The sequence below is a fragment of the Poecilia reticulata genome, linkage group LG1 (assembly GCF_000633615.1).
Source record: "Poecilia reticulata strain Guanapo linkage group LG1, Guppy_female_1.0+MT, whole genome shotgun sequence".
Classification (NCBI taxonomy): domain Eukaryota; kingdom Metazoa; phylum Chordata; class Actinopteri; order Cyprinodontiformes; family Poeciliidae; genus Poecilia; species Poecilia reticulata.
In genome coordinates, this window is record NC_024331.1 from 18,367,402 (window position 1) to 18,391,980 (window position 24,579).

The 24,579-nt window shown below is 38.0% G+C and overlaps 2 protein-coding genes across 2 annotated transcripts in view; one reads left to right on the forward strand and one right to left on the reverse strand.

Moving 5' to 3' along the window:
* Positions 1 to 1,388, reverse strand: part of LOC103466399 (proline-, glutamic acid- and leucine-rich protein 1) — a 14,288-nt gene extending 12,900 nt beyond the window's left edge. The window contains exon 1 of the mRNA XM_008411941.2: positions 1,208 to 1,388. Within this exon, the coding sequence (XP_008410163.1) occupies positions 1,208 to 1,258 (51 nt within the window). The 5' untranslated portion in view covers positions 1,259 to 1,388. The remainder of the gene's footprint in view (positions 1 to 1,207) is intronic.
* A 21,700-nt stretch (positions 1,389 to 23,088) lies between these two features.
* The window catches only part of mxd4 (MAX dimerization protein 4), a 29,131-nt gene continuing 27,640 nt past the window's right edge, over positions 23,089 to 24,579 (forward strand). The window contains exons 1-2 of the mRNA XM_008411950.2: positions 23,089 to 23,337; positions 23,780 to 23,879. Of these exons, the coding sequence (XP_008410172.1) occupies positions 23,274 to 23,337; positions 23,780 to 23,879 (164 nt within the window). The 5' untranslated portion in view covers positions 23,089 to 23,273. The remainder of the gene's footprint in view (positions 23,338 to 23,779; positions 23,880 to 24,579) is intronic.

Here is a 24,579-nt window from a genome sequence, read left to right on the forward strand (position 1 = left end):
ATATATATATATATATATATATATATATATAAAATAAAAAAAACTTCACATGTATTTGCAATAAAAGTAACAATGCACTGACAGACCTAACAGGTTGTCCCCATTCAAACAAAAAACTCTACTGAGACACCCTCCCCCCCTCCCCTATTTATCCACTCCCCCCAAAGAAACATTTTTAACATCACAATGTGAAACCACATCCTGCACACATTACCCTGACAGGGCCGGAGAGAAGGAAGATACAGGTGAAAGAGCGTCCTGTTGGCTGCAACGTAATGTGACAACCACAACTTCAAACAGGAGAAATTTGACAAAATGGAACCTCAAAACACGTGTGAGGCGTCTTCAGAGTCAGTGTGGTCTGGTTACCAGTTTATGGGTCTCACCTTATACCAGATTTTTTTTTTTTTTTTTAAAGTGAGTTTCAAAACCCCAAACATTTATTTCTTTCAGTTTGAAGTTCATTTAATGAGATCTGAGCAAAAAGCCCTGAAGCAACCAGAGTTGAACCCATCTCTGGCTGTATGGAACATCTGTTCCTCATCTGTTGCTGTTTTAAGGCTCTGGTAGCCTGATTAATTAAGTAGCTAATATTAGCTGCATCAAAAAGGTGAAAATTCTACAGAACAAAAACACTGTAAATCTCACAAATGTTTACTCTTGTAAATGTTTATTTAATATGTAAAAAAAGAAGATATTTCTTAGTGTTATAGATAACATTAAACAAGACAATATATTTTACTTTGCAAAAAAATTATTTTCTATTTCCTTTACAATCTTCATTGCAGCCTTATGAAACACTGTATATTGTTTATATAAACCGAATCCTATTATACGTTTTCGTTTCATTTGCTTGTGCTTCTTCTCTCATGTTCTCTCATGTCTGTTGGTAAATGTCGTCAGGATCCTACATTTCTACAATTTGGACAAATGCAAGAAGATAAATATCAGATTTTGACTGACTATATTGAAGAGATTTTTAGCATGAACTTAAAAAAACAAACAAACAAACAAACAAAAAAAAAACATGCCTTTGCGCTGCGCGTTATTAAAAAGACTTCATGACGTGCAGTGACTGTGTTGGGATGTAAAGGTTGTTTGTCAGGAGCCAGGTAGGCCAGAGGAAAGCATGTTGCTGTGCAGTCACTCCAGCCCAGCTGTTGACAGCAGCGTGTGTGGATCAGAGCAAACCTGCGCAGTGCCTTACCTCTTGAGCCTTCAGCCCGAGGCAGAAAGTCAGCGTCTTCTCTGGATCCATGAAGACAGCCGAGCATCAGGCTCCACATCAGAATGCACAAGTTACACAGTGAAGGCTCGATCACCGTTGTCCCACTCCACAGACACGGCGCCGTCCACCGCCATTCCTCTCACCCCCCCCTCCCCAACCCTCCCGCCCGCACGTCCTCCCACCCCGTTTCTGCCGCACACACCGGACTTGTGTCGGAGTAAACACTGAAAAGCTGCGTCAAATCTCACTGTGCATGCACGCTGGAGGACACATATCCTATTGCTGCTGCTGCTGCTGCGGGGACGGGTCCATGTTTCAGCAGGAGTTTGTAGCGGAGAGGGACGGAGATGAGCATGATGTCATGCTTCCTCAGCCACCAAACTACTTGCGCCGAAGAGCTGCGGCTTTGATTGGCCGGAGCTCCCAGCAACAGCCGCGCGGAGGCTGCCTCAGCGGGGCTGCATGGCTTTCACTCACGCCGCTCGAACACTTCCTGGAGGAGCTGCAGTCAGGCAAAACCAGGAAAAACATCTGTTTGAAAACATTCCTGAAATAGGGTTGTCTGCATCACAATTTCTTAAATGCGGCCATCTGTATGCTTATTAGTGGAAAGGATCTGTTTTCAAGTGGAAACAATTCAACTTGAATTTATAAAAAAAAAAAAGAGAAAAAACTTTCAAAACATCCACATTTTTCACACAGGAATCGAGCAAGCACATTTTGCATTCATTGTCTCTGTGTGATGTGTTTCTGATAATAATAATAATAATAATAATAATAATAATAATAATAATAATAATAATTAATAATAATAATTAATAAAAAACATTGTCTGAATGCATGAACAGTGTAACAGGTGTCTGTGAAAAACTGTGCAGGTTCATTAGCCATAAAGCATGTGCTAAGTTTAGCCCAGTTAGTGTGAGTTCATATGTCTTCTTTTGTGTTTTCGTCATTGCTGGACGGCAGAACTGTTCACACATTGTAATTATATAACAAACAGAAGACATCTATCTATCTATCTATCTATCTATCTATCTATCTATCTATCTATCTATCTATCTATCTATCAGAATAGATCTTTGTGGTAATTTAGAATTTATGCTCTCACTGCAGGTAACAGTAAAAATAAAAATAATAATATTAATTAAAAAAAAAAACATTTACTATGGTGTGTGCAAAATAGAACAGAGTGTATTTGCTAAGTTATTGCGAGGGAACGCAACCCTTTTGCGAAGACCGAAAAATAATTTCTTTCCCGGGTTCCGTAGTAGCATTCTGCCAAAGTGTGCAGGAGTAAACACCTTGTGAGCGACATGTATTTCGCTATCTCTGTTAAATTTAGTAAAGGTTAGCTTTTAGATTCAAACACAGTTCATTTCAAATATGTTTGCTTGATCTTATAAAAGTTTACTCTGTGCGTTAGACTAAACTGGGAGCGTTAATATTATTGCATTTTGATCATTTTTAATGCAGTTCTGTCACTTGTCACAAGAGGGCAGCAGGCAACAGAGTTCTGCTTTCTGAACTTCCTTTCTCACAGAGCTTTTAACCCAGGGTTCACTGACCTGCTGAGGAAATAGTTTCGTGCAGTTATGACAGTCGCAGTTATATTACACCTTATAAAGGTTCGTGTAAGCATTTTTTATCGCCATTGCTATATAATCATTGTTTGCCCTTCATGACAGGAAATCTAACCTCAATTTGCACCAAAAAAGAGAGAGGCCTCACCTTCCTGATTTAGACAGTAATGAGTTGTGCATGTTCGGTTTGAATTCGTACTATTTAGGAAAACGCTGCAAATTAATTTGGGTTGCATGCGATGATGCACGTTCTTACTGCAACATGAATAATAGTAATTTTGTCAAGCACTGACGAGAAGATGCCTGGTCATGTTGTTTCCTGACATATAATGATACAGTATGACATAACGCACTTCCTCTCACATGTTTTTGCAAATTCGCATGCATGTACAAACCCATATATGACTAACTTTTTGTGGCAAGTATAAGAATTCCTTCATAACTGTATAAGTGGATGTGTGTCCGCACTAGTGATGTTAAGCCTGACGTCACATGTCACAATTTGCAACATTGCCTATTAAAGTCAAAATGAAACTTGTTTTATGCCTTGTTCTTCTTTCAGTGGTAATATGTTATTAATCATCTTGCCTATTACAATTTATTCCATTGGAATTTTAACTAATAGACCAATAAAAACTGGTGCATAATTCTGAAATTAAGCTAAATGGATAAGTGGGTTCAGAGGTGTGTACAAATACAATTTTGAAAAACATTACACATTTATGTTCAGGCCCCCTGAGTGACTGTCTGTAGAACATTTTGTGCAGTTACAACTGTAAATATTTTGTGATATATTTCTACCTGCTTTGCACATCTATAGACTGAAATTTTAGCTAGTTTGTCTCTATAAAATATGTAATGTTCAATCAAACAACTACTCCGACTTTTTAAAAAGTGAGAAAGCTGCCCCTCTTTTCTTTTTTTCTTTCTGATGTATTTCAGAACATGAATTCATCACACTGTTCAGACAGATGTAATACAAATTTGAAATCATAGAAATATGGTACTTTGTTTTCTTAGTGAGGCTAGTGAAAGTGATCATTCACTGCAGAGCTGGATTTCACCAAACAAAAATTTCCACTCATTTGTTAAGTTGAAATATACAAATAAGTGGAAAATCCCACAATGAGAAAATGCTTACTGTTTTGCAACACGGTTTATGGTCAAGTCCTCATTTATTCCACGCTTACAGCATTTGTATTGTAGACATTTTGATAATAGTTTAAAAATAAAAGATGATTTTTTTTTTGTTTGTTAAAGGACATTGAAGAATGCTTTGGGTGGTTGCTTGGCATTTGTGTTATTTTTACCTCGGCCCATCGAGCAACCATTGTAAGTTTGGTCGTGATGTCACAATGATGGCAAAAAGAAAAGAGCATTTTATGCAAGTTTTCACTTCCTTTTTGCTGCATCAACCTCCAACAGAAAACCCATTTAGCAGTAAACTAAGCTTATTGAGAATTATGCCAACTCCAGGAAATGGAAAGAGCTCTGGTTCTGCTTGCATCTGTCTGCAGTTACCACAGTGTGAAATTTAGATCCGGTGCCACATTGACTAATGACATTTAAGATAAAAATGCTAAATGACAGTGTGATGTGCCTCTGGCCCCTGCTGCATTCAGAGCAAAAAAAAACAAACAAACAAATAAAATCAGCATGTTGTTACCAGCAAATGTTCATTAAAAATAAAGACAATATGCTTTTGTCATTTAACTTGCTTGTTCAGTTGCATCATATTTGCATTGTAAAATATACATTTTCCGATTACAATCTCTCTTGGTGTATTTTAAAACCTGAAAAGCCACATGTTCTCTATGTCCTGAAATGTCTTAAAAAAGACCAGTTGAAGTCCCATAATGAAAATCAGCTTCTTTACTTCTGCATAAAAATCAAGGTTAACTGCTGCTACACTTGACAGCTCAGTGTGTCTGAAGAGCTGCGAAGAGACATTTTACCACAGTGTTTTTTTTCTTTTCTTTTTTTTTTTAACAAACTCCTGAAATAATTTTGTACCAAGGGCGTTTGAAAGTAAAACACTCATTACATGTAATACACTTTTAGCCCCCCAGATCATAAGATCAAACCCTTTTTCATCCTTTTCATCTCTTGAGGTTTTCACTAAAATTGGTGACTATTGCTGTAGGATCAACATAATGCTTCACCTGGATAAATTCTCTGTCCATTTGCATCAGCAGTACAGGTACGAAAGCAACAAACAACTTGTAATGCACATGACATGTATTTTTCTAAGGTTTGAGATTATGCTGCTTCAGGAAAAAGGGAAAGGAAACTAGTGCTGAGCAGATGTCACGGGCCTCTGTAGGATTGCACATCTTTAACGGGGTTGTCATTCATGGTGGGCCGCAATACGGCTTCGCGCTTGTAGGCGGGGATCATTTTCATGAAGAAATGCCCAAGATTCTGTTAGTATCTGCTGGATATGACTCCTGACAGTTAAACCTGGCATTCAGATCCGTCTCATAAACCACTCAGTGACCACCTGTCCCTGATTAAGACACTTAAAGGCACTGGATCCGTTTGCCTCTCTGAAGCATGTCGGCAGTATGTTAACATAAGCTCCACCAATCAGCTGTCCCCGAGGAAAGATACAGCTGTCAAACAGTGCTGCACGCAAACGGATACCGCACGGTGTTGAAAAAGTTATTCCTCTTGTGTTTGCAGAAGGATCAGACTTCTAGTCTGAGTGCAAACATTTGTCTTTAGGCTTTAAGCTGCAGGTCTTCACCCAAAATATCCCAAAACAAACATGACTGTCAGTGTTTCATAGATACAGAGGACAATACATCAAAACTCAAATGAAACATTGCTTTTTGGTTGCAGAACTGACTCAGTGATACAAGCAATCTCTTTTAATCTCTAATGTGTTTTTTTTTCATCATCTTTTCATAGTTGCTCTTTGGGAAATTAGTGAAAGTTTTTCTTCTCACTCTGCACTTGTTCACAAGGAAACTAGTGCTGAGCAGATGATAGTGACTCTGGTTGTCTTGCTGTTCTTTTTTTTTTGCTGCTCCTCTCTTTGACAGTCTCTTTTAAAGTGACAGGCCCCACCCTTCTTCAGAGTGCTCAAAACACACACACACACACACACACACACACACACACACACACACACACACACACACACACACACACACACACACACACACACACACACCCACGCAGCCACAGGCCAAACAGAGGCCCATGACAAGTCCTGGCACGCCAGATGAATTTAACTGGGACCCCAACGCCCGTAGGTGCATATTATCAAGTGTTATTGTCACGCTGCTGAGTGAGACGTTCAAAACATCACATGAGGCGACTTTATTCGATTTCATCATTGCGCAGCCTTGACTACAACTAAAAAAAGAACACAACACAAACAGAGAGCCTTAAGTGTGGTTTGCCTGCGAGTTAAAGATGAGATGACTTACCATCAACAGAGACACCTGGAGTTTGCTTGACAAGTGTAAAAGAAAAAGTACACACATTTCCATGTGTTTTAGATAGTCTTGTTTACAAAGTCTGCAGAAGTATCCTCACTCCCTATGGTATTACTTTACAACCACAAGCTTCAATTTGTTTTACTGGGATTTCAACTGACAGACCAACACAAAGTAGTGTGTGCTTGTGAAGTGGAAAGAAAATAATGACAGATTGTTTTTGGTTTTTGTTGTTGACAAATAAAAATCTGAAAAGTGCAGAGTGCATTTGTATTCAAACCCTCTTTACTCTGAAAGCCAAAATAAAATCAAGCTCAACAGGGGGCCTTCAGAATCTAATCAAGCAACCCAGACATGTGCAGCGTAGCCTCTGATGAAATTACAGATGTCATGTGAAGACTTCAGGGATTTCTAGGAAAACATGGATATTTTTGGAGAATCTTAATGCAGATTTCAAGGTCAAGAAATGCAAATACTTTTGAAGCGTAAATTAGCTTCAGTGAGATGGTAAACCTGTTATTTTAAGGTTATTTAGATAGATTTTTAATACAGTATGTGAAAGCTGAGTATGAATGAAAAAAAAACATGTGAAAAAAGAGAGGAAAATCTCCCAAACTATATTCCAAATGTTTTCCTTTTCCAAATAATATTTTTTTCATGGATTACCAGACCTTCTACCATAAAAAAGAAAAAAATGAGATTCTGGTTTGGAAAACCCTTTTTTGTGCTGGTGCAATTGCTGACAAAACATTTTTTTAATGAGGCCAGCATAGAAATAAGAAGATCCTAAAAGACCAGAAAGGAATAGAGAACAACATACAGGACAAGATGCAGCCAAAACTCAGTGTCTGTCACAGATGAGGTGATTATTATAGAGGACCTAAATGCAGGCAAAGGGAGGCAGAGGTGTAACAAAAATAGAGATCTTCAATAATACCCCAAAAATTACAAAAACAAAGTCCATGGTACAAAAATCCAGAAACATGAACTGAACATGAAGAAATTAAATAAACCCAAAACCAATCAAAAGTAGAATAAATGTTCAAGAACAATGACAACCAGAGAGCTTATACTGAAGCAATAGTGAAGATTGACATTGAATGGAGATGAGTAAACTGCAGGACCAGGAACAACTCTGGAAGAAAGCCAGGCCGAGGCAAGATTAATATTCTACACAAAGGAAGCTGAAGTAGTTTGCAAAGAAACTGCAAACTAAAGAGAAAAAGACTAACACCGATTTAAGAGAAATTAATCCAAACGCACAAAGAAACACAGAACACAGAATTAAATCAAGAAACTAATAAAAAGGAATTAACAAATGGCAAAACACTAACAGCAACAACCAACAACTGAATATGTCAAGACCTCTTCCAAAAATAAGAAATCCAGAAGTAATCAAGGAGGAATATGAAAAAAAACACACAAACATCTGCGCATCAATGTGACAGTGTTATTACTGACACTAATAACCCTGTTAAAAGTCAATTCGCAGGAAGAAAAAAAGAAACTGTCTTTCTGCACGCCTGCAATGGCTTTTTAAAATTTGCTGACAGAGGTTGACTAATTCAGTTCCTGGTGCTGCTGCTGCATTTTCCAACCAGTCCACTAGATAAAATAATTCCCCTCACCCTCTTTTTGTCTTGCATTTGATGATTAAAGCAACTGCTATTTTGGTTTTAAAAGTTGCTGATTTTAGCATGCCCTTTTTTACAAACAGCTTTTGAGGCTACCATTTTCTGTGCCACACCTGTTTCATCCCCTGAAATAACGGTCTTGTAAACTCTGCAAAGTCTATTGTTCTGTAACTGATCCTACAGCTTGCTTAATGAATCTGTCGCCTGCCTGTGTGCTCATTTTGTCCCATTTTTTGTGCACATTTGTTGTTGCAATCCTTTAAATTCTTAGCTGTCCTGAGTTAACCACTCCCCTAGTTTCTATTTTCTTTCTGTTTTTTTTTTTTTTTCTCTTGGAGTCCTGAGACACAGTGACCTACTTCCAGTTCCTTCCTCTCTCTGAAGCAGTGTGTGTAAAAGGTAAAGTTAACGGTTTCTGTTTTTTGCAGTTTTTTTTTTTTTTGCTCCGGATCATATTCCCAGATCTTATAAAACATGCTTATCCCTATCAGTGAGTTCAAGGTCTGCATCAGCCGGCGAATGCTTGTCCTATTTGAGATCTGCAGATAGGGAACTTTGCCATGTCTCATTTTCAGGGGACCCCTGGCACGACGAAGCCTTCCTCTGCATGCAAGGAATGCAAGCTAGATGCACCCCAGAAACTTAATGAAAAGCCACGCTCATTCAAATGCACACAACAGAACTTTTTAATTGTTTGACCGACAGCAGGGTGTAGACGAAGAAAAGAAAAAAGAAAGGATTTTTCCATCAGAAGAAGCCAAAAACCGATTTTCGCCCTTCTAACTGTGCACAGCTGCATGTTGGAGCTGAAGAAACATTCGCACGGGTTTAATCTTTCATGCCGTTCTGCGACTTATGCTGAATATGACTTGCACAATCTGTTATAAACAAACCAACACAGAATTGTCCTTCTTCACGTGTTTCTTTCTTTCCCCCCCCCTTATTTTTTTTCTGCCAATTTCGACTCCAGCCACTCCTCTCCACCAACTTGTTTTTCTCTCTCTCTACCTTCCCCCATGGCTGAGTCTGGCAGGGCCACGGGTTCAAAGACATGCACGCACCAGAATGTAGGTCAGCCATCGGTGCTGAGTTACCGATTAGAAACAGCTGTATGTTTGTGGGCCACTCTGGCTCTCTCTCTCTGTCTGTTTCTTTCTCTCTCTCTCTCTCTGTATTTATCTCTTGCAGCTAGCAACCACTGCCCGGCCATACAGACAAGCATATTCTCTCTTTTGCCCCAAGCTCTCAAGACTTTGTCTTTAGTTCCACTTTATTCCCACAAAACAAATGATAACTAAAGGGAATCACAAGAAGACACTGTTCTGTTGCATAAATGTGTAAGCAGGCCATACTCGTCAATGCTACATTACTGATCTCTGCAGAAACATCCCATGGGAGCATGCTTTGCGTTTTTCCTCCTTGTTTGTGCTCTGGTGAAAACTTTTACGCGAGTTTCTTTTTGGTCTGTTTCTCAGGGCAGTCTGGAATATCTGTGGTTTTGCCTATTGTTCTTGGATAAAAAACATTACTCAGCTGTTTCTCTTCTGTTTACACTGTAAACGTTTTCGCATTTTGTCACGGTAAACCACAGACTTCAGTGTATTTAATTGGGATTTCACATGACCGACCAAAACAAAGTAATGGATAATCTTGAAGTGGAAAGAATGTGCTTTTGTTTTTTCTGCATTTTGAGTATGTAAAAACGTAGATACTTTGTAGAATCACTTATGGTTGCAACTTCAGCTGCAGCTCCTTTGGGGTATGTCTCAACCAGCTTTGACATCTAGAGATCAAATTTCTTGCCCAGCTTTGTTGCCAAAAAGCTGAAGACTATAAAAATTATCTGTGCGAATACATTTAAATGTCTGGATTTAGGCCTTGACTTTGACTGGGTCATTCTAATACATGCATATTTTTTGACCTAAAATACTCCTTTCCCTGGTCAATCATGTCCATGTTTCTTTAAGTTGCTAACAAAAACTGATCTGGAACAATGACAAGCAAAAACACACCAACGTCTTTTGAACAAATAGAATCAAAGACCTAGAAACTGTGGCATGGAGTTGGAGGAGTCCAACTATGTGCAGCATGACACGTTTTTCTGTCATCATGTAAAATTAGGCTGACTCCTCTTCCTTCCACTTCTTTATGATACACTTCTGTGGGCTTGAGTATTGTATAAAATACCAAATGAAATACAGAGCACTATAACTGATATTCAGTTTAAAAAATTGGATTGTTGGGCTATTTTAACTCTAACAGTGACTGTTTTGTCAGGCATTCATTCCACCATCACAGGGAAAAAAAGACAAAAGGAGAATGAAATTATTATCTCCATAAGAAACTCTTGTAAAGATGTTTCAGTCGAATTTTTTTTTTTCAACTCTTTGACTGGGCTGCCTATGCTGGCACCTCAGCATCGCATATACAATATCAGTACCTTAGAGCTGATTATGCAGGAGTGCCTGAAGGGCAGAGCAATACACAGACAGCCAACAGACACAGACACATGCACACTCACAGACAACCTATATATATTCCGATCCAAGACTGTGCAGATATGAGCAGGACAATGGCTGACACACAGTGAGTCACACAGACAGGTAGTGGTGCGTGTGAGCAGGACCTTGATGAATGGTGGTAATTACGGTGGTGTTTTGTCTCTGACATTTGTCCCCACCACACCCTTTGACCACTTGTGAGCAAGATGATGAAAAGCTTAAGCTCGGCATTCGTTGGTATTTACGTGCACAAACATACGCGCGGCCGATGAGGGGAGTCACACATGTGTGTCTTTTACAGGGATGAAAGAAAGCTAAAAGACTGCAAGACGGATTGTCTGTTGAACAATTTGTCCATTTTTTGTGTTTTGTTTAACATACACTAAACATAGACGTACATTTTGTTTTTGTTTTTGACTTTTTCAACGTGGAAAGCTTATACAACCAAAAATAGCAGTGGGTTGTGTGCACATGTTAGAATATATCCTGTTTTGTTTTCCCTTTGCTCACACGATCAATAGTGTACATATAGGCTCAAAATGGATGGGCCATGGAATTGGTACCATCTTACTGTGGAGATTTTTCATTTTTATTGAGTATATTTACATTTTATGAAAGTGTACAAAGGTTTTATGGGAACTGTGGTAACTGGAGCATTTTAAGATGAACTTTTAGTTCTCTCCTGCAGCAGGTATCTTTTTGATCTGCTGGTCATGCGTCCCATATTATCATGGCATGAAATTAATAACAATTTACAATGAATGTCAACCAAATGTTTTGTGAGAAGTTCCCACCATCCTCTAAACACAGGAGGTCACTTCAATCTCATGATGTGCTTCATTTTTTTCATCTGAAAAAAGAAACAAACAAACAAAAAAAACAGACATTTGAAGCAACCTTTTCGACTTAAAGAAGGTGATCCTCAAGAATGTATTTTGGGTGGAGGGCCACTGCAAACTCAATACAAGGAAATGCACCGTTCCCAAGTTACCACAACTCCAAAGATTAGAGGCTGGGGCACAACAGGGATTTGTAAACTCAGACATCCTGACAGGGATTCTCAGCAGGATGTCGGACAAATCCAGACCCACAAAACGCAGACTTTCGCTATGTTCTTTTGCTACTGTGATGGATATCCATACACCCCAATAGCAGAATCACATCCATTAGTGTGGGTGGTCTGTCACCATCCTTCTCCACTGCCCAACCAAATGATCTGACTGGTTTGCATATTTATAGGGCAGGATGTTTGTTGTTGGAGACCCGCTGTTTGAGTGTATGAATTAGCTTGAGTTCACCAGTTGCTATGGTCACGGATATGGTTGTTTTATTTGAACCCATTCAAACTCACATTCACACCAACCCAGCTGCCACCCCCTCACCCCACCGTTTCAGCCTGCTAAGATTTGTTTTTCCTCGATATTTAGCTATGAACAAAACAAAACCAAACAGCGCAGAAAACACAGTTTTCACTTACACATTTTCCTGAGACACAAGCAGATTTGTGAGCAGCGGCCCGAACCACTCATGCTTCAGCACTCCATGAGACATATGCAGCAGCAACATGATTCTCACAGTCATGCGGCTCTGAGCTTCTGAGGTGAGGGAGCATGTGACAGTTGCTCTGTCAGATGGCAACATGCAGGGAAAGGCCAGGAAACTGGGGGGGAGTTTCGAGTGCAGAAAATAGTTCTGGTTTTGATGCACAAATACACAAAGCTGAAAGACTGAAGGACACTTGAATAGCTCAAGCAGCCATGAGCTCAATGTGAAGGTACAGGCTAATGGATATATGGACATATGAGGGGGACATGTGTGGATCAGTGCAGAGGAGATGGAATAAAGAGTGAGATTGATTATATCCTCTAACACCACTGCTAGCGAAGAGCACAAATCCAACAGAACGCAAAAGGACATGACCCGTAAAATTTTCCCAAAATGTAGTCTCAGAGCATATGAAATTTGTATCTTGAGACATATAAACGTATCATCCCAAACTGCCTAAAACATGCAATTTAGATGTTTTTGGTTATTTATATGAAGAGGTGTGCATAACATTGACATGACAGTGTTATTAACATGACATAACACCTGTTTTGAACATGAAGGAGTCTTCATGAATGTTTATGACTGTTGTTATGAAGTGTCATTTGGTAAATAATGACACTTTTAATGCAAAGTTGACACTTTTAATTGACTTTGTATGCAAATTTTCATAGAACTTTGCATTAAAAGGTCCATTATTGTCAGAATAATGCAAAGTTGACACTATTAATGCACTTTCTATGCAACTGTTAGTGAATGCAACTTTGCATTAAAAGTGTCATTATTTACCGAATGACACTTCATGACAACAGTTGTAAACATCCATAAAGACTCCCTCATGTTTATGACACTGTCATGTCAGTCTCATAGACACCCCTTTAAATAAAGTGTTACCAAATTTCTTTGGACAAGTTTTATAATTAGCTCTGTGAGTCACTGAAACCTCCCAAACCAATAATACATCATATGTGTGAACATAAATCTGATTTAATTTGATTTCACTTCAAATTAATTATAAAATGATTTTCTGATCCCAAAAGCAAATTAAATAACCGTATTTGAGTTAGAAAGACATGACCTACTTCATGAGGTGAACTTCAGTTTTAGTTTCACCCCTTGCCTCATTGTTAGCTCTTTGCAAAGGTTATAAGGGATAGAAAAAGTTCATTTACTGTAAATGGAGTTTGAATGATTGGAACATTACAGTCCAATCTTCAAGCAGAGACTTTTCAGGGCTGCAGTGGAAAACAAAGTAGGAGAAGCTGCACTGGCAATTTCAGTCACACATGTAAAATAAACACATTCTGTATTGGAAAAAAATTGAACATGTTTTTGTCTGTTTTTAATTGTTTAAAAATATTTAGTTTGACTGTTAGTTATTCTTAGTAAAAAAAGAAAAGGAAAGAAAAGGAGGAAAACAGAAATAAAATTCTATGTTAAAATATACTGATATTGTTTCATTTAAAATAGAGGAAAATAGCTAAAACATAGTCAAAAAAACGTGCAAAAGAGAAAAATAAAGTTTTGCTATAAAAAGTGTATCCTTCTCAAAAAGCAGTTGGTTATTTCACACTCTACGTGAATTAAGTGATAAGCTTTAGGGAGATACATCAATACAGGAGTAAATAAATGTTTGGGTAAGTTTAAGGAGTGTGGAGCACGTCCTGTTTCTCCATTGTTCACAGTTTTCTCACATCTCTTACATCCATTTCTTGCAAAAGAATTCACACACATGAAAACTTTTGCAAAGCTGAGGTTGTGAAGGATAGACATGAACCGTGTTCATTTATTGTAAACAGAGTTTACAATAAACTCCACGTATTATTTTTAATGTAACTACAATAAATAGAAAGACTGTAAATATTTTTTGCAAGATTCTGTGTGTGTGGAGAGTATTCATATCTCTTGATTTGTTTGCATTTTGTTAAGTTACAAACACAAACTTCAGTGTGTGTTTGTAACTTAACACGACAGGGAATAAAGGAAAATCACTTTTAAGAGTGTAATATAATGTGATTGCCACTGGTGTTTATGTTTTTGTTAATTTTGTGTTTTTTTCCAGATTTTTTGGCTTTTTATAGTCAGTAAAGATTTTGCCATGTTGATTCCTTTCTATTGTTCATTATTGTTGTTAGGCTCTTCACCATGTACAATTATTCGCCTTGTGTTTATCTCATCACTTCTTTCCTTTTCCACATTTCTTTTGTTCTTCCATATGTTCATTTTGGTTTGTTCTATTGTCAGTCTTTTGCCTTTTATTTTCTTTCTTTCCCTCAGTGTTCCCCGCTCACTCCTCTTCCACAGCTCTTTAACATTCCCCTGGTTAGACTCACCATTTCACAACGCGCCCTCCATAGTTAAGCTCCCTTAAATAGTGAGCAGTTTCCTTTGTTCACTACTCGGTTCTTTAATTTCCTGCTCATTATTTCCTGTTCCTGAAGTGTTTGAGAATTTATCCTTAACAATATTTCCCATTTCGGAAAAGACTCAACAAAAAAGCTAAACAAATGTAGCATTTAGTTAATGTCTGCTTGAGTTATGATACAGCTGGATCTTAGACTTAGAACGTTAGCTGGAGATAAGCACCAGCAACCGTCCTGACCCCACTAAGGGACAAGGGTGTAAAGAAAATGGATGGATGGATGGATGGATGGATGGATGGATGGATGGATGGATGGATGGATGGATGGATGGATGGATGGATGGATGGATGGATGGATGGATGGATCTGATAAATAGGGAGACCACTGCAGTACAGAAACCAGCTTAAGATTATTTGAGTTTTACGATAGGATGGGAGATGTTGCCGTTAGAAAATAGGAACAATGTGTTCATAAAGTGACATGATCAGCATCAATACTGAGGTAGGCTAACACAAAATTCTGTTCCAACCATCTGAATGTCACAGCTCAGTTTGAACTCATACAACCAGGTGACATTTTTTCCAGTCTCTTTAGTGAGCCTGAACTGTAGCTTCAGTTTCCTGTTCTTAGCTGACAAGACTGACACCTGATGGGGTTTGGCCTCTCTGTTTGAAAGTACAGGTATCGTGTAGGTGTGATATGTTATTCCACATACTTTGAAGTACTATTACTTTTTAATCATTTTTTAAGCATTCAGTGCATTCTCCTTTGCATTCTGAAATCAACAAAAACATTTTCTCCACACAACTGTTGCACATTTTTTGACCATTCTCTGAAAACCTGATAGTTTGTAAAAATGCCAATAGATCAATAGGTTCTGAAGCTCTTAGACTTGCCAGCTGCAGAAACAATCATGTTAAAAATAACTCAAGTCTCCTTTTAAGATGGCTCTGTTTACCACCTCTATACATCCAAATGCACTGAGTTCTCACCTTGTGATGTGCTGATTTGCTGTTTGTGTTGGCAACAAAACAAACTGTTGTATTTAATAAAGTAGCAGATGACTGGACTGTCTTGAACTGTAATTGTGGCCATATAAGAAGAATCATGCAGATATGTTTATTGCTATCAATACTATTTGCCACTCATCAGCTCAAACACATAAGAGATCTTGCTTTCAGTTTTCGCATTTATCATCTTATCTCATCACGTCTTTCCTTTGGATTGCACACACTTGGGGCGTAAAAGTTTTAATTTCTGATCTTATTATTGCAATCGGTTTGTAGACGCTTCATCTTCCTGCCTCACTTTAGTTCTGTCGTGACACATAAACTGCAAATAAGAAAGTTTTTTTCCTGATCTTGAGTCTGTAGACAGAAAATACAAAAGCTGTTTATGGACTTTTGACCCGTGTGTGGAGTTTCACTGGAAGTAACTGCATAAATCTTGATAACGCGAGGAACAAAAACAGTGGAGAGACTGCAGCAAGGAACTTTGGCCCAAAAGGCATCTGGAACGTGGTGTTGGGTGCTTTTTGACACTGAGCTTGTCAGTGAGCGATCAGTGTCGACAAGAAAAACACCTTCTCGAGTCTGCAGTTCAAGTAATAGCTTAAGCAGCAACAACCAGTGTCATTCTCCACCAATAAATTCCAATAAAGTATCAACCTTCATTTGGGTTTTTTGCTCCTTTAATCCAAATATAACTGCAACTATTTATGTTTCTACAAGCTTCGCCTGTTCTTCTTTGCTAAATAACTCAAGCTCAGACAGATTGATGGAGAGCCTCTACATAGAATAATATTTACGTTGTGCCACAAATTCAGAGATGCATTTATGCCGGAACTTTGTTTAATTTTAACAAATGAACATGTCTTGATCTAAAACATTAGACCATAGCTCTGGCTGTATGCTTAAGGTCATTGTCCTGCTGTCACAGCATCAAATCTTTGGCAGCATTTTATAGGTCATGCATTTTCCTCACATCAATACCCCAACCCATGATACTGCCACCACCATGTTTCACAATGTCAGTTGCATCTTCAGGATGTTTCGCAGAGGTAATTTTTATATAAATAACAGTTTGCACATAGTCTAAACATTTCCAGTTTCTTAGCTGACCAAATCACCATTGTCCCCATGGTTACTGTGACCCCTACATGGTGATGGAAAGCTACAAACATGACTTCTTATTACTTCAGTAATAGTTTTTTTTGTCTCATGACACTCCATGTGGCCAGATTTGCATAGTGCCCAATAGTAGCTGCTGTAGAGAGATTGTTCTACCTCATATGTGGATCCCTGCAGCTTCTTCAAAGTTGCTATAAGCGTCTTGGTGGTTCAAATCAAACAAACAAACAAACAAACAAGCAAAAAAAAAAGGACATTGTAACATGACAAAATGTGAAACAGTTTAATGAGTATGAATACTCTTATAACGCGCTATAGAATTAAAAAGGAGAAGCAACTCAGGATGGAGCACTTTTGACAAGTTGGTCTGTTTTATCTTGGACAACTTTTGGCAAGACATGCATTCAATCACAAACCATTCTGCTAAGTGACTACATTTACAGAAATGTTGGATGATTAAAAATGAAGAATAACCAATAATTTTGGCATTTTTCCTCTCCTTGCTTCACTGCTGCCAACTTCTAACTGTTGAAACCTCTTTATGAACCAAAGTGACAGAGAAGCAACACACTGGAAGGTTTTGCTTCATTTCCTGAGAGAACTTGACACTTTGAAATGAGCTCCTTAGAAGTACAGTTAATGAAAGTGAAGAAAACATGTTGCTGATATTGTTTGCTTGTTATTTTGTCTTCATTGGGTGACAACAGGTCTTTATGAGTGCCACAACTAATTCTCAGGAGAAAATGATAATTTTCCAAAGGCAAAATAGTTTTGTCGGTAACACTTTATTTGAAGGGGTGTGCATAAGACTGACATGACACTGTCATAAACATTACATAACATCTGCCATGAACATAAAGAAGTCTTTATGAATGTCTATGACACTTGTCAATGAAGTGTCATTTTGTAAATAATGACACTTTTAATGCAAAGTTGCTCTAAAAGTTGCATTGAAAGTCCATTAAAAGTGCTAACTTTGCATGATTTTGTAAATCATGATAATTTAATGCAAAGTTGACATTTTTGATGGACTTTCAGTGTAACTTTTAGAGCAACTTTGCATTAAAAGTGTCGTTATTTACCAAATGACACTTAATGACAAGTATCATAATCATTCATAAAGACTTCTTTATGTTTATGAGTGTCATGTCAGTCTTATGCACACCCCTTCAAATAAAGTGTTACCGTTTTGTCTCTACTCATGCAAGAGCTTTGTAGCTTTTGAATCCTTGAAGAGTAACCTGTAATTTTGCATTATTTTGCATTTTGATGTATTGTACAATGCAGTAATATTGTGCATTTGATCTCAGTTTTTATCTTTTACTTAGGTAATGATCATTGTAAAAATCATATGTAAAAATAAAATATGTAGACATAGTGACGTAAAATTGGAGCTGAAACTTTCAGTACTTTTTTGATCTAAAGTAAAAGTTTATTATTTAAAATAAACTTTTCAGTTCTATGCTCCTACAGTAATTAACAGTAGAAGGTTTACAGCAATCAAACTTCATTGTAGTTTGATGAAGTTTGATGAAATTTGATTTTTATGATGAAGTTTGATTTTGAATTGAGTGGAAACAACAAATGTTTTTATTTTTTGATTTATTTTTTTTTACCACACGTTATATTACTATAAGAAAAGTTTTATATAAATCAAACATAAAATATATCTTAAAATATAAACTGCTTGTTTATGGGTTTCTAAAAAATATGATTGCATTTGATTTAATAGGCTTAATAGCTTCTCTTTTGCTATGACCTATTTTTTTATTTTTATTTTTTCAAATGGATGTAGTACTCTTATCATTCTAACAGATTTGGCCATGGCTGATCTGTGACATGAACGCCATTTGTCAAAAGCGATCTGCTGCCAGTATGTCAAGATGTTTGGCCAAGATGGATGTTGGACAAAGGAAAAGGAAGAGGCAGCGAGGAGAGAGTAGTCATTTGGCTGCACAGGCCTGGGGCATTTGTGCAGTACAGGGCCTGAGCCACTGTGATCACAGAGCATGCAGATGATAAGTCTATAAATAGAAAGAATGGAAGCAGGAGGGACAAAAGCTATTTCCTTTGTAAAGCGATGCAAAAGAATAGCTAGTACTGGAATGGATAAGCAAGAACCACTTGAACGAGTTGTGACTGTAATGACACTCCGCATTGCAAAAGTATTCACTCACCTTTTAAACCCTTTTTCATTTTATCAGGCTTTTTTGTGAAACACTACTGTAGATTCCCAGCTGTGTTAAGTTTGGACTTTAACTGGACCATTCTGATGCATGAATATAGTTTGATTTACGCCATTGGTTTGTAGCTCAGTGTTTGGAGTTGTTGTCCTGTTGGAAGGTGAACCCTCTCAGCCCCTCATGATTGCCAGGGTTGACAGGAGCTCAATCCAGTCCCATCAACTCTGAACAGCTTCTCTGTCCCTGCTGAAAATTGCATGCCCACGGCATCAGACTGCCACGTCATGCTTCGCAGTGAGGATGATGTGTTCAGGATGACGTTTTCTGCCAGATAAAGAGTTTTGCATGTAGGTCAACAAATTTAATTGTGGATTCCTCTGAGCGGAGCACTTTCTTCTACACGTGTCTTACTTAGCCTGCGTCAAACTTTCAATATTTTTAATATGTTTCTCTTTTATAAGAATAATAATTTCTCAAGTCTTCCAAAGAAGTCAGACATGGGGAGTTGACAGGTAATACCCATCCTGCCAACAGATTCTCCCAACTGAGTTTCCAAAGCTACCATTGGTCACTTGGTTGCTTTTCTGAGTAATACCTTCTATTGCCTAATTCTTCTCCACAGCTGTTTCCCTGGCCTGTCTGCGGTATGCATTGGTCTCCATGGTGCTGTTTGGTCTAAAAAGTACTAAAGTACTAAAAAACTCTGAGACTTTCACAGAACAACTTCATTTATACCAACACTGAAGAACACACTCTACTTAGTAATTAGTTTACCGTGAAGGCAACTGGTTTGAGATGGATTTTATATAGGGGTAGTGGAGAAAAGCGGGGTGTATAATATTGCACTCCACACTTTTAAGATTTTTTATTTGTAAATTATACTGAGTTATGAGGATGAAAGTCCTGCAATAAAATTGGCTTACAATTTGTTGATCAGCCCAGGGAAAACAATGCAAAAAGTAAAATGCAAATGCCAGCAAGAAAGTAAAATCCAGGAAATGGATCCAAAATTTGGATAATCATGCAACTGCCATTTATCACGGGGATTTTGCTGATTTTATGTTTTTAAAGCCATGTAGTGAACATCTTTGTTGCTTTTCAAGTATTGTGTCACTGAATAATTACTGTAAACGCAACAGCAGAAAGCCACACATTTCTTCTGAAATTCACATCAGTGAGTTTTCAGAGGAAACAGAACTTCCAAAACAGAAGTGACTATGCGCTCATGATGATAAATGCTCGCTCGCAGAAAAGATTCTCTCCAAGTTCGGATTAACACACATTCACTATGGGTATGCATAGAGATGGCAATGAGTTCTTTCTTACAAGGTCAAACAAGTGTTACACTGGTTAAGTGCACGCTTCATGTGCCTCAGTGAACCTGTGGCTTCCTGCAATCAGACTGTAGTTGTAAAGAGTGTCCTTGCACATGTGGGAACATGATATGAGGGGTTCAACTATCACGACTTTCTCATATTTTTACCCTTAAGGACACTTGTGATATACAGGCAAAAACGCAGCACGAGGTTCAACAGAAGAAAATGCATTGGTTCATTTGTTGTGAAACATGTGAGTTTTACACTATGTGTGATTTCATTTTTACTAATGATTCCTCAATTTCAGCCAAAATTAAATTTGGCTGAAATGGCTCTCCATATTGGACATGATGCAAATGGAGTCAGAGAGACAGAAACTTAAATACAGCTTGATTAGCAGTTGAATGTGGTTTCTGCATGGCCTGAGCTTGGTGAACCAAATACTAGTTTAGTTTTGGTAAAGGCCAAGCAACTCAAAACACCTGCATCCTGGACATCGCTGCAGAGAGGCTGCATTTGAGAAATTCTCTAAAAATAAAAAAAAATAAATAAAATTTAAATTCTCCACAAATTAAAACATCATCTCCTACTCAGAAATTGACTGTTATACAACAACATGCAAAAGTACTAATATGTCTTGAAAATGTTTACATTTTATCTAAATTTTGAATTGCACTTACATTTTTTTTCTTGTGCTAGATTAGCACAGATCATTAAGACATTATAAAATAAGGAGTACTATACATTTTTACACTTAAAGACCTGAAAAGTGTGCATTTGTATTCAGAGGCCTCCTGATTCAATGCTCTATGTACCCATTCACTAAAATTACAGGTAACCTTTTGTAGTTTGTCACTATCTACTTTGCATGTCCAGAAACTGAAATGTGTACCAATTCTAGTTTGCAAAGTGGATGAATAGTTTCTCTGAACATTTTTTAAGTTCTGCCATAGATTTCTAAATTAATTTAGCTCCAAATAATTTTAAAACAAGACTTTGAGCTAAACCTTTTCATTGTAGCTCTGGATTTTTGTCCTGCAGGAAGTCAAAACTCTGTCAACATCGCAAGTCTTTCGCAGCCTTGGCATGTTTTCTATTGTCTTATTGCTGTTTACATTCTATTTTAAAGGTTAATCCATTTTCGGCACAGCTCTCCCCTGTCCCTTCAGAAAAAACAACTTGTTTGCTAATGTTCTCTACAAACCTCTGAGGCCTCCACAGAACAGCTGTGATGAAATTAAACGCAGGTGGATTAGATTAACAATTGGTTACACCTGATTTTAATGAGGAGTAAAAGGGTAAAAGAGGGCCAAACACAAACTCATATCACACTTTTCAGACTTTCAGCAGTAAAAACATCTTACTATCGCGCATCATTTCCTTCTAATTTGTAATTCCACTTTCTGCTGGTCTTTTAAAAATAAATACATAAACATCCATTGATCTTTGTGCCAGCAGAGTGGAGGAAAAAAAAGAGCTCTTCATGAGATCATTTATGCAAATGAAAGTGTTGCATACTTATCATCTAGACATACAGTATCATCTGTCTTGGTGTGGCAGCTAACAACTGTGAACAGCTTCACATATTTTAGGTGGTTCTTCAGTTTGCACATCACTCTTGTTAAACTTGCTGACATCAACAGAACTCCAAAGCCACACACTAACTTACAACATAAGTCGATATACTATCTTGCTACATGGGCCCCATGAGGATTTCATGTGTCGCATATCACCAAGAGCGTACAACATAAATGGTGTTTGTGGTCCTTGGGGTCATCATAATTCACGCTGAGAGTCACTTCCTCATTCTGATGTGTTGGTGTTTTCTTCAGAATGCTGTCCAACAAACATCTGGCTTCTAGCATGAGAAACTGCCTGCCATGCGCATAAAAAACTCACATTTGAAGGCTTTTTGAAATTCATAACTCTTCTATTTCTGTGAAACCTCTGACACTTTTCTCTCATGCTTAGCTGGTGATGGATGGGGTAGAATTTTCCACTATCAAATTCAATTTCAAGAGCTGATCTCTGTCACATGATCTCAATTGACACATCGGTCATGAATCATGACTGCAGACCTGACTTTGCAAGATAAGAAAAAAAAAGTAGCTAGCATAGCAGTAAAAATTTGACTGTTATGAAAGTTTTTTTTTTTTTATTTACAGTTTTGTGTACAATTAAAAGGAACATGTGACTAAAGCATCAAATTATGATGAAATTTGAATATAGTTACAGACTGTTTGCTTTCAGTAGCAGAGAAATGTCATTTTTTCCCCCTTAGGGAACATGAACAGGCATCATGATCTTTTAAATTAATGTGGCTTCTGACTATCTGTGAGTTTTCAGTTGTATAATTATAAAATATATATATATATGGCTACATCAACACCCTGTGAAATGTTTTAGAAGGCAGTCCTGCTCTGTTGGCAAAGGGGTTGTAAAAAAACATGACAAGGTGGTTACCAATAATGTTACTCCCCCCATGACCCAATTTTAAAAAATGCTTAAATGAAGGTTGAATCTTAATTTTTCAGGGTACAATTTGCTGTTGTAATAAAAAAAATATATTCTTTCTAAATACCATAATTTGTGCATAAAAAAGTTCTTACAGTGCATTCATGCTATTGCATTTATTAAAAGACGAGGCATGAATAAACATATTTAAAGGGAACTGTGTGTTGCAATGGTGCTTTATCTTCACAGCTGGCTCAGCTTGGTGTTATGGGCCCAGCTGAAGACTTTCAGGATGACTTGTACAGGAAATAAAGACAAAACATCATCCGTGTGACTGAGTACTTGTCATGCCACACAATATATGACTGAAGTATAATTGAGCCTTGCTGACTGAACAAATGCCGTTTATTCCACGGCCAAAACGCAGAAACCGTACTTCGAGAAGTTTGGGAAACCAAAACAACATCCAAGTTCAGCTATATGAAGACACCAGCCCCTTTCTCATTAGCCAATCAGACGCTTCCTCGCAGAGTAAAAAGCCAATCAGCATCGAAAAAGGCGGGCACTAGCGGCTGTTGCTAGGGCATATCGCCAATGACTTCACTCAGTCAAGCCAATGACATCGCAAAGAGGACTTTCATTGGCGTAGACGCACCTCAGGGAGGTTTTCTGATTGGATAGCGGTGTAATCAGTTGGTTTCCTGAGTTTAGGTGCTGCTGTTACTGTAGTTTGGAGTCGTCAGGACTCAGAAGTGAACGTAGCAGCGTTTGGGCTCCGCTGAAGAACAGCTTTTATTTTTCATCTTCATTCCATTATTTTATGAATTGTACATTTGTGTAGATAGATATATATTTTTTTCTATTTTTTTTAAAGAACACCAAGACCCGGAGAAGATGGAACTGAATTCTCTTTTAATTTTGCTGGAGGCTGCAGAATATTTGGAGAGACGAGACAGAGGTATTTAAAGCTGAAGTGACAGGCATTTATTTAAAGGAGTTGTTTTGTGACATAATAAATTAGGCTCGATGTTTCTGGGTTTTAACACTATCCTGCCTTCAGTGCAGGTATGATGTCACTTGTTTCTCAGTGGGACACAGACAAGGCGATGGGTACAAAGTGGACCCAGAAACATGATGTGCTACAGAAAGAATGATGTAATCTAATTTTGTAGAGATACGACTTGTTTATGTGTTGTCGTTTTAGTATATGAAAACAGGGCTTAAAACAGTTGCATTAAAAATATGGGTTACTGTGCACTCTACCTTGATATAAAAATGTTTGTACTAATGGATTATTTCTTGGAAGGATTTAGACATAATAGCAATTTCACGTTTTCCTGTACTGACTGGCTAACAGTAAACTAACATTTCATTATTTATTGTTTTATGTGTGTCCACAGAGGCAGAACATGGTTATGCGTCTGTTTTACCATACAGCAGTGACTTTTCCCGAAAGAAAACGAAAGCCACACCAATTTCCAGAAAAGCTCAGAACAATAGGTAAATATGTAGCTATATGTCTTGCCTTCACGTGCCATGCCATTGTAAACTCTAGCGGTGCATAAGCATGAGTATAGCAGCCCTGCTGGTATGTATGTCTGGGCTGGGATCAGTGTGTTTTGGTCTCTCCAATCAACAGTGCCACGCGTACACTGTCAACTCTGCTGCCTCTGTCTGTTTCTGTGTTGCCCTCCCCATGCTGAGAGAACCGGAGAGAGAGAGAGAGAGAGAGAGAGAGAAACACACGCACACCCGACATGCATTTAACCTTTCGTTTCTGCAGCATGTCTCACACAGCTTGCCATGCTGTCACCTGGGTTAAAACGCTGTGTTTTTCATGTGGCGAGAGTGTTTTGTTTGGTGTGTCTGGTTGCAAAATGAAAGTCCTGCAAAAGAGAAACAGAGAGAGAGAGAGAGAGGGAGAGAGAGAGAGAGAGAGAGTGACAGAGGGTCGCATTTCAGGAACTGCAGTCCTGCACTTTCTTCCCACACTCTCACACACAGAACACAAGAAGGTTGTTGTTGTCCTCATGTTTTTTGGTTGAACCGTCAGTATTTAAATTCTTTTTGGTCAGATCTCCGCTGAACGACCTCTCCCGCTTAGAAAACACATCCGCAAGATGTTCTACTGAACTGCACACACACAAACAAAATGCACGTTTCAGTTTTGATTCAATGTTACTTTATGATTTCTAACTTG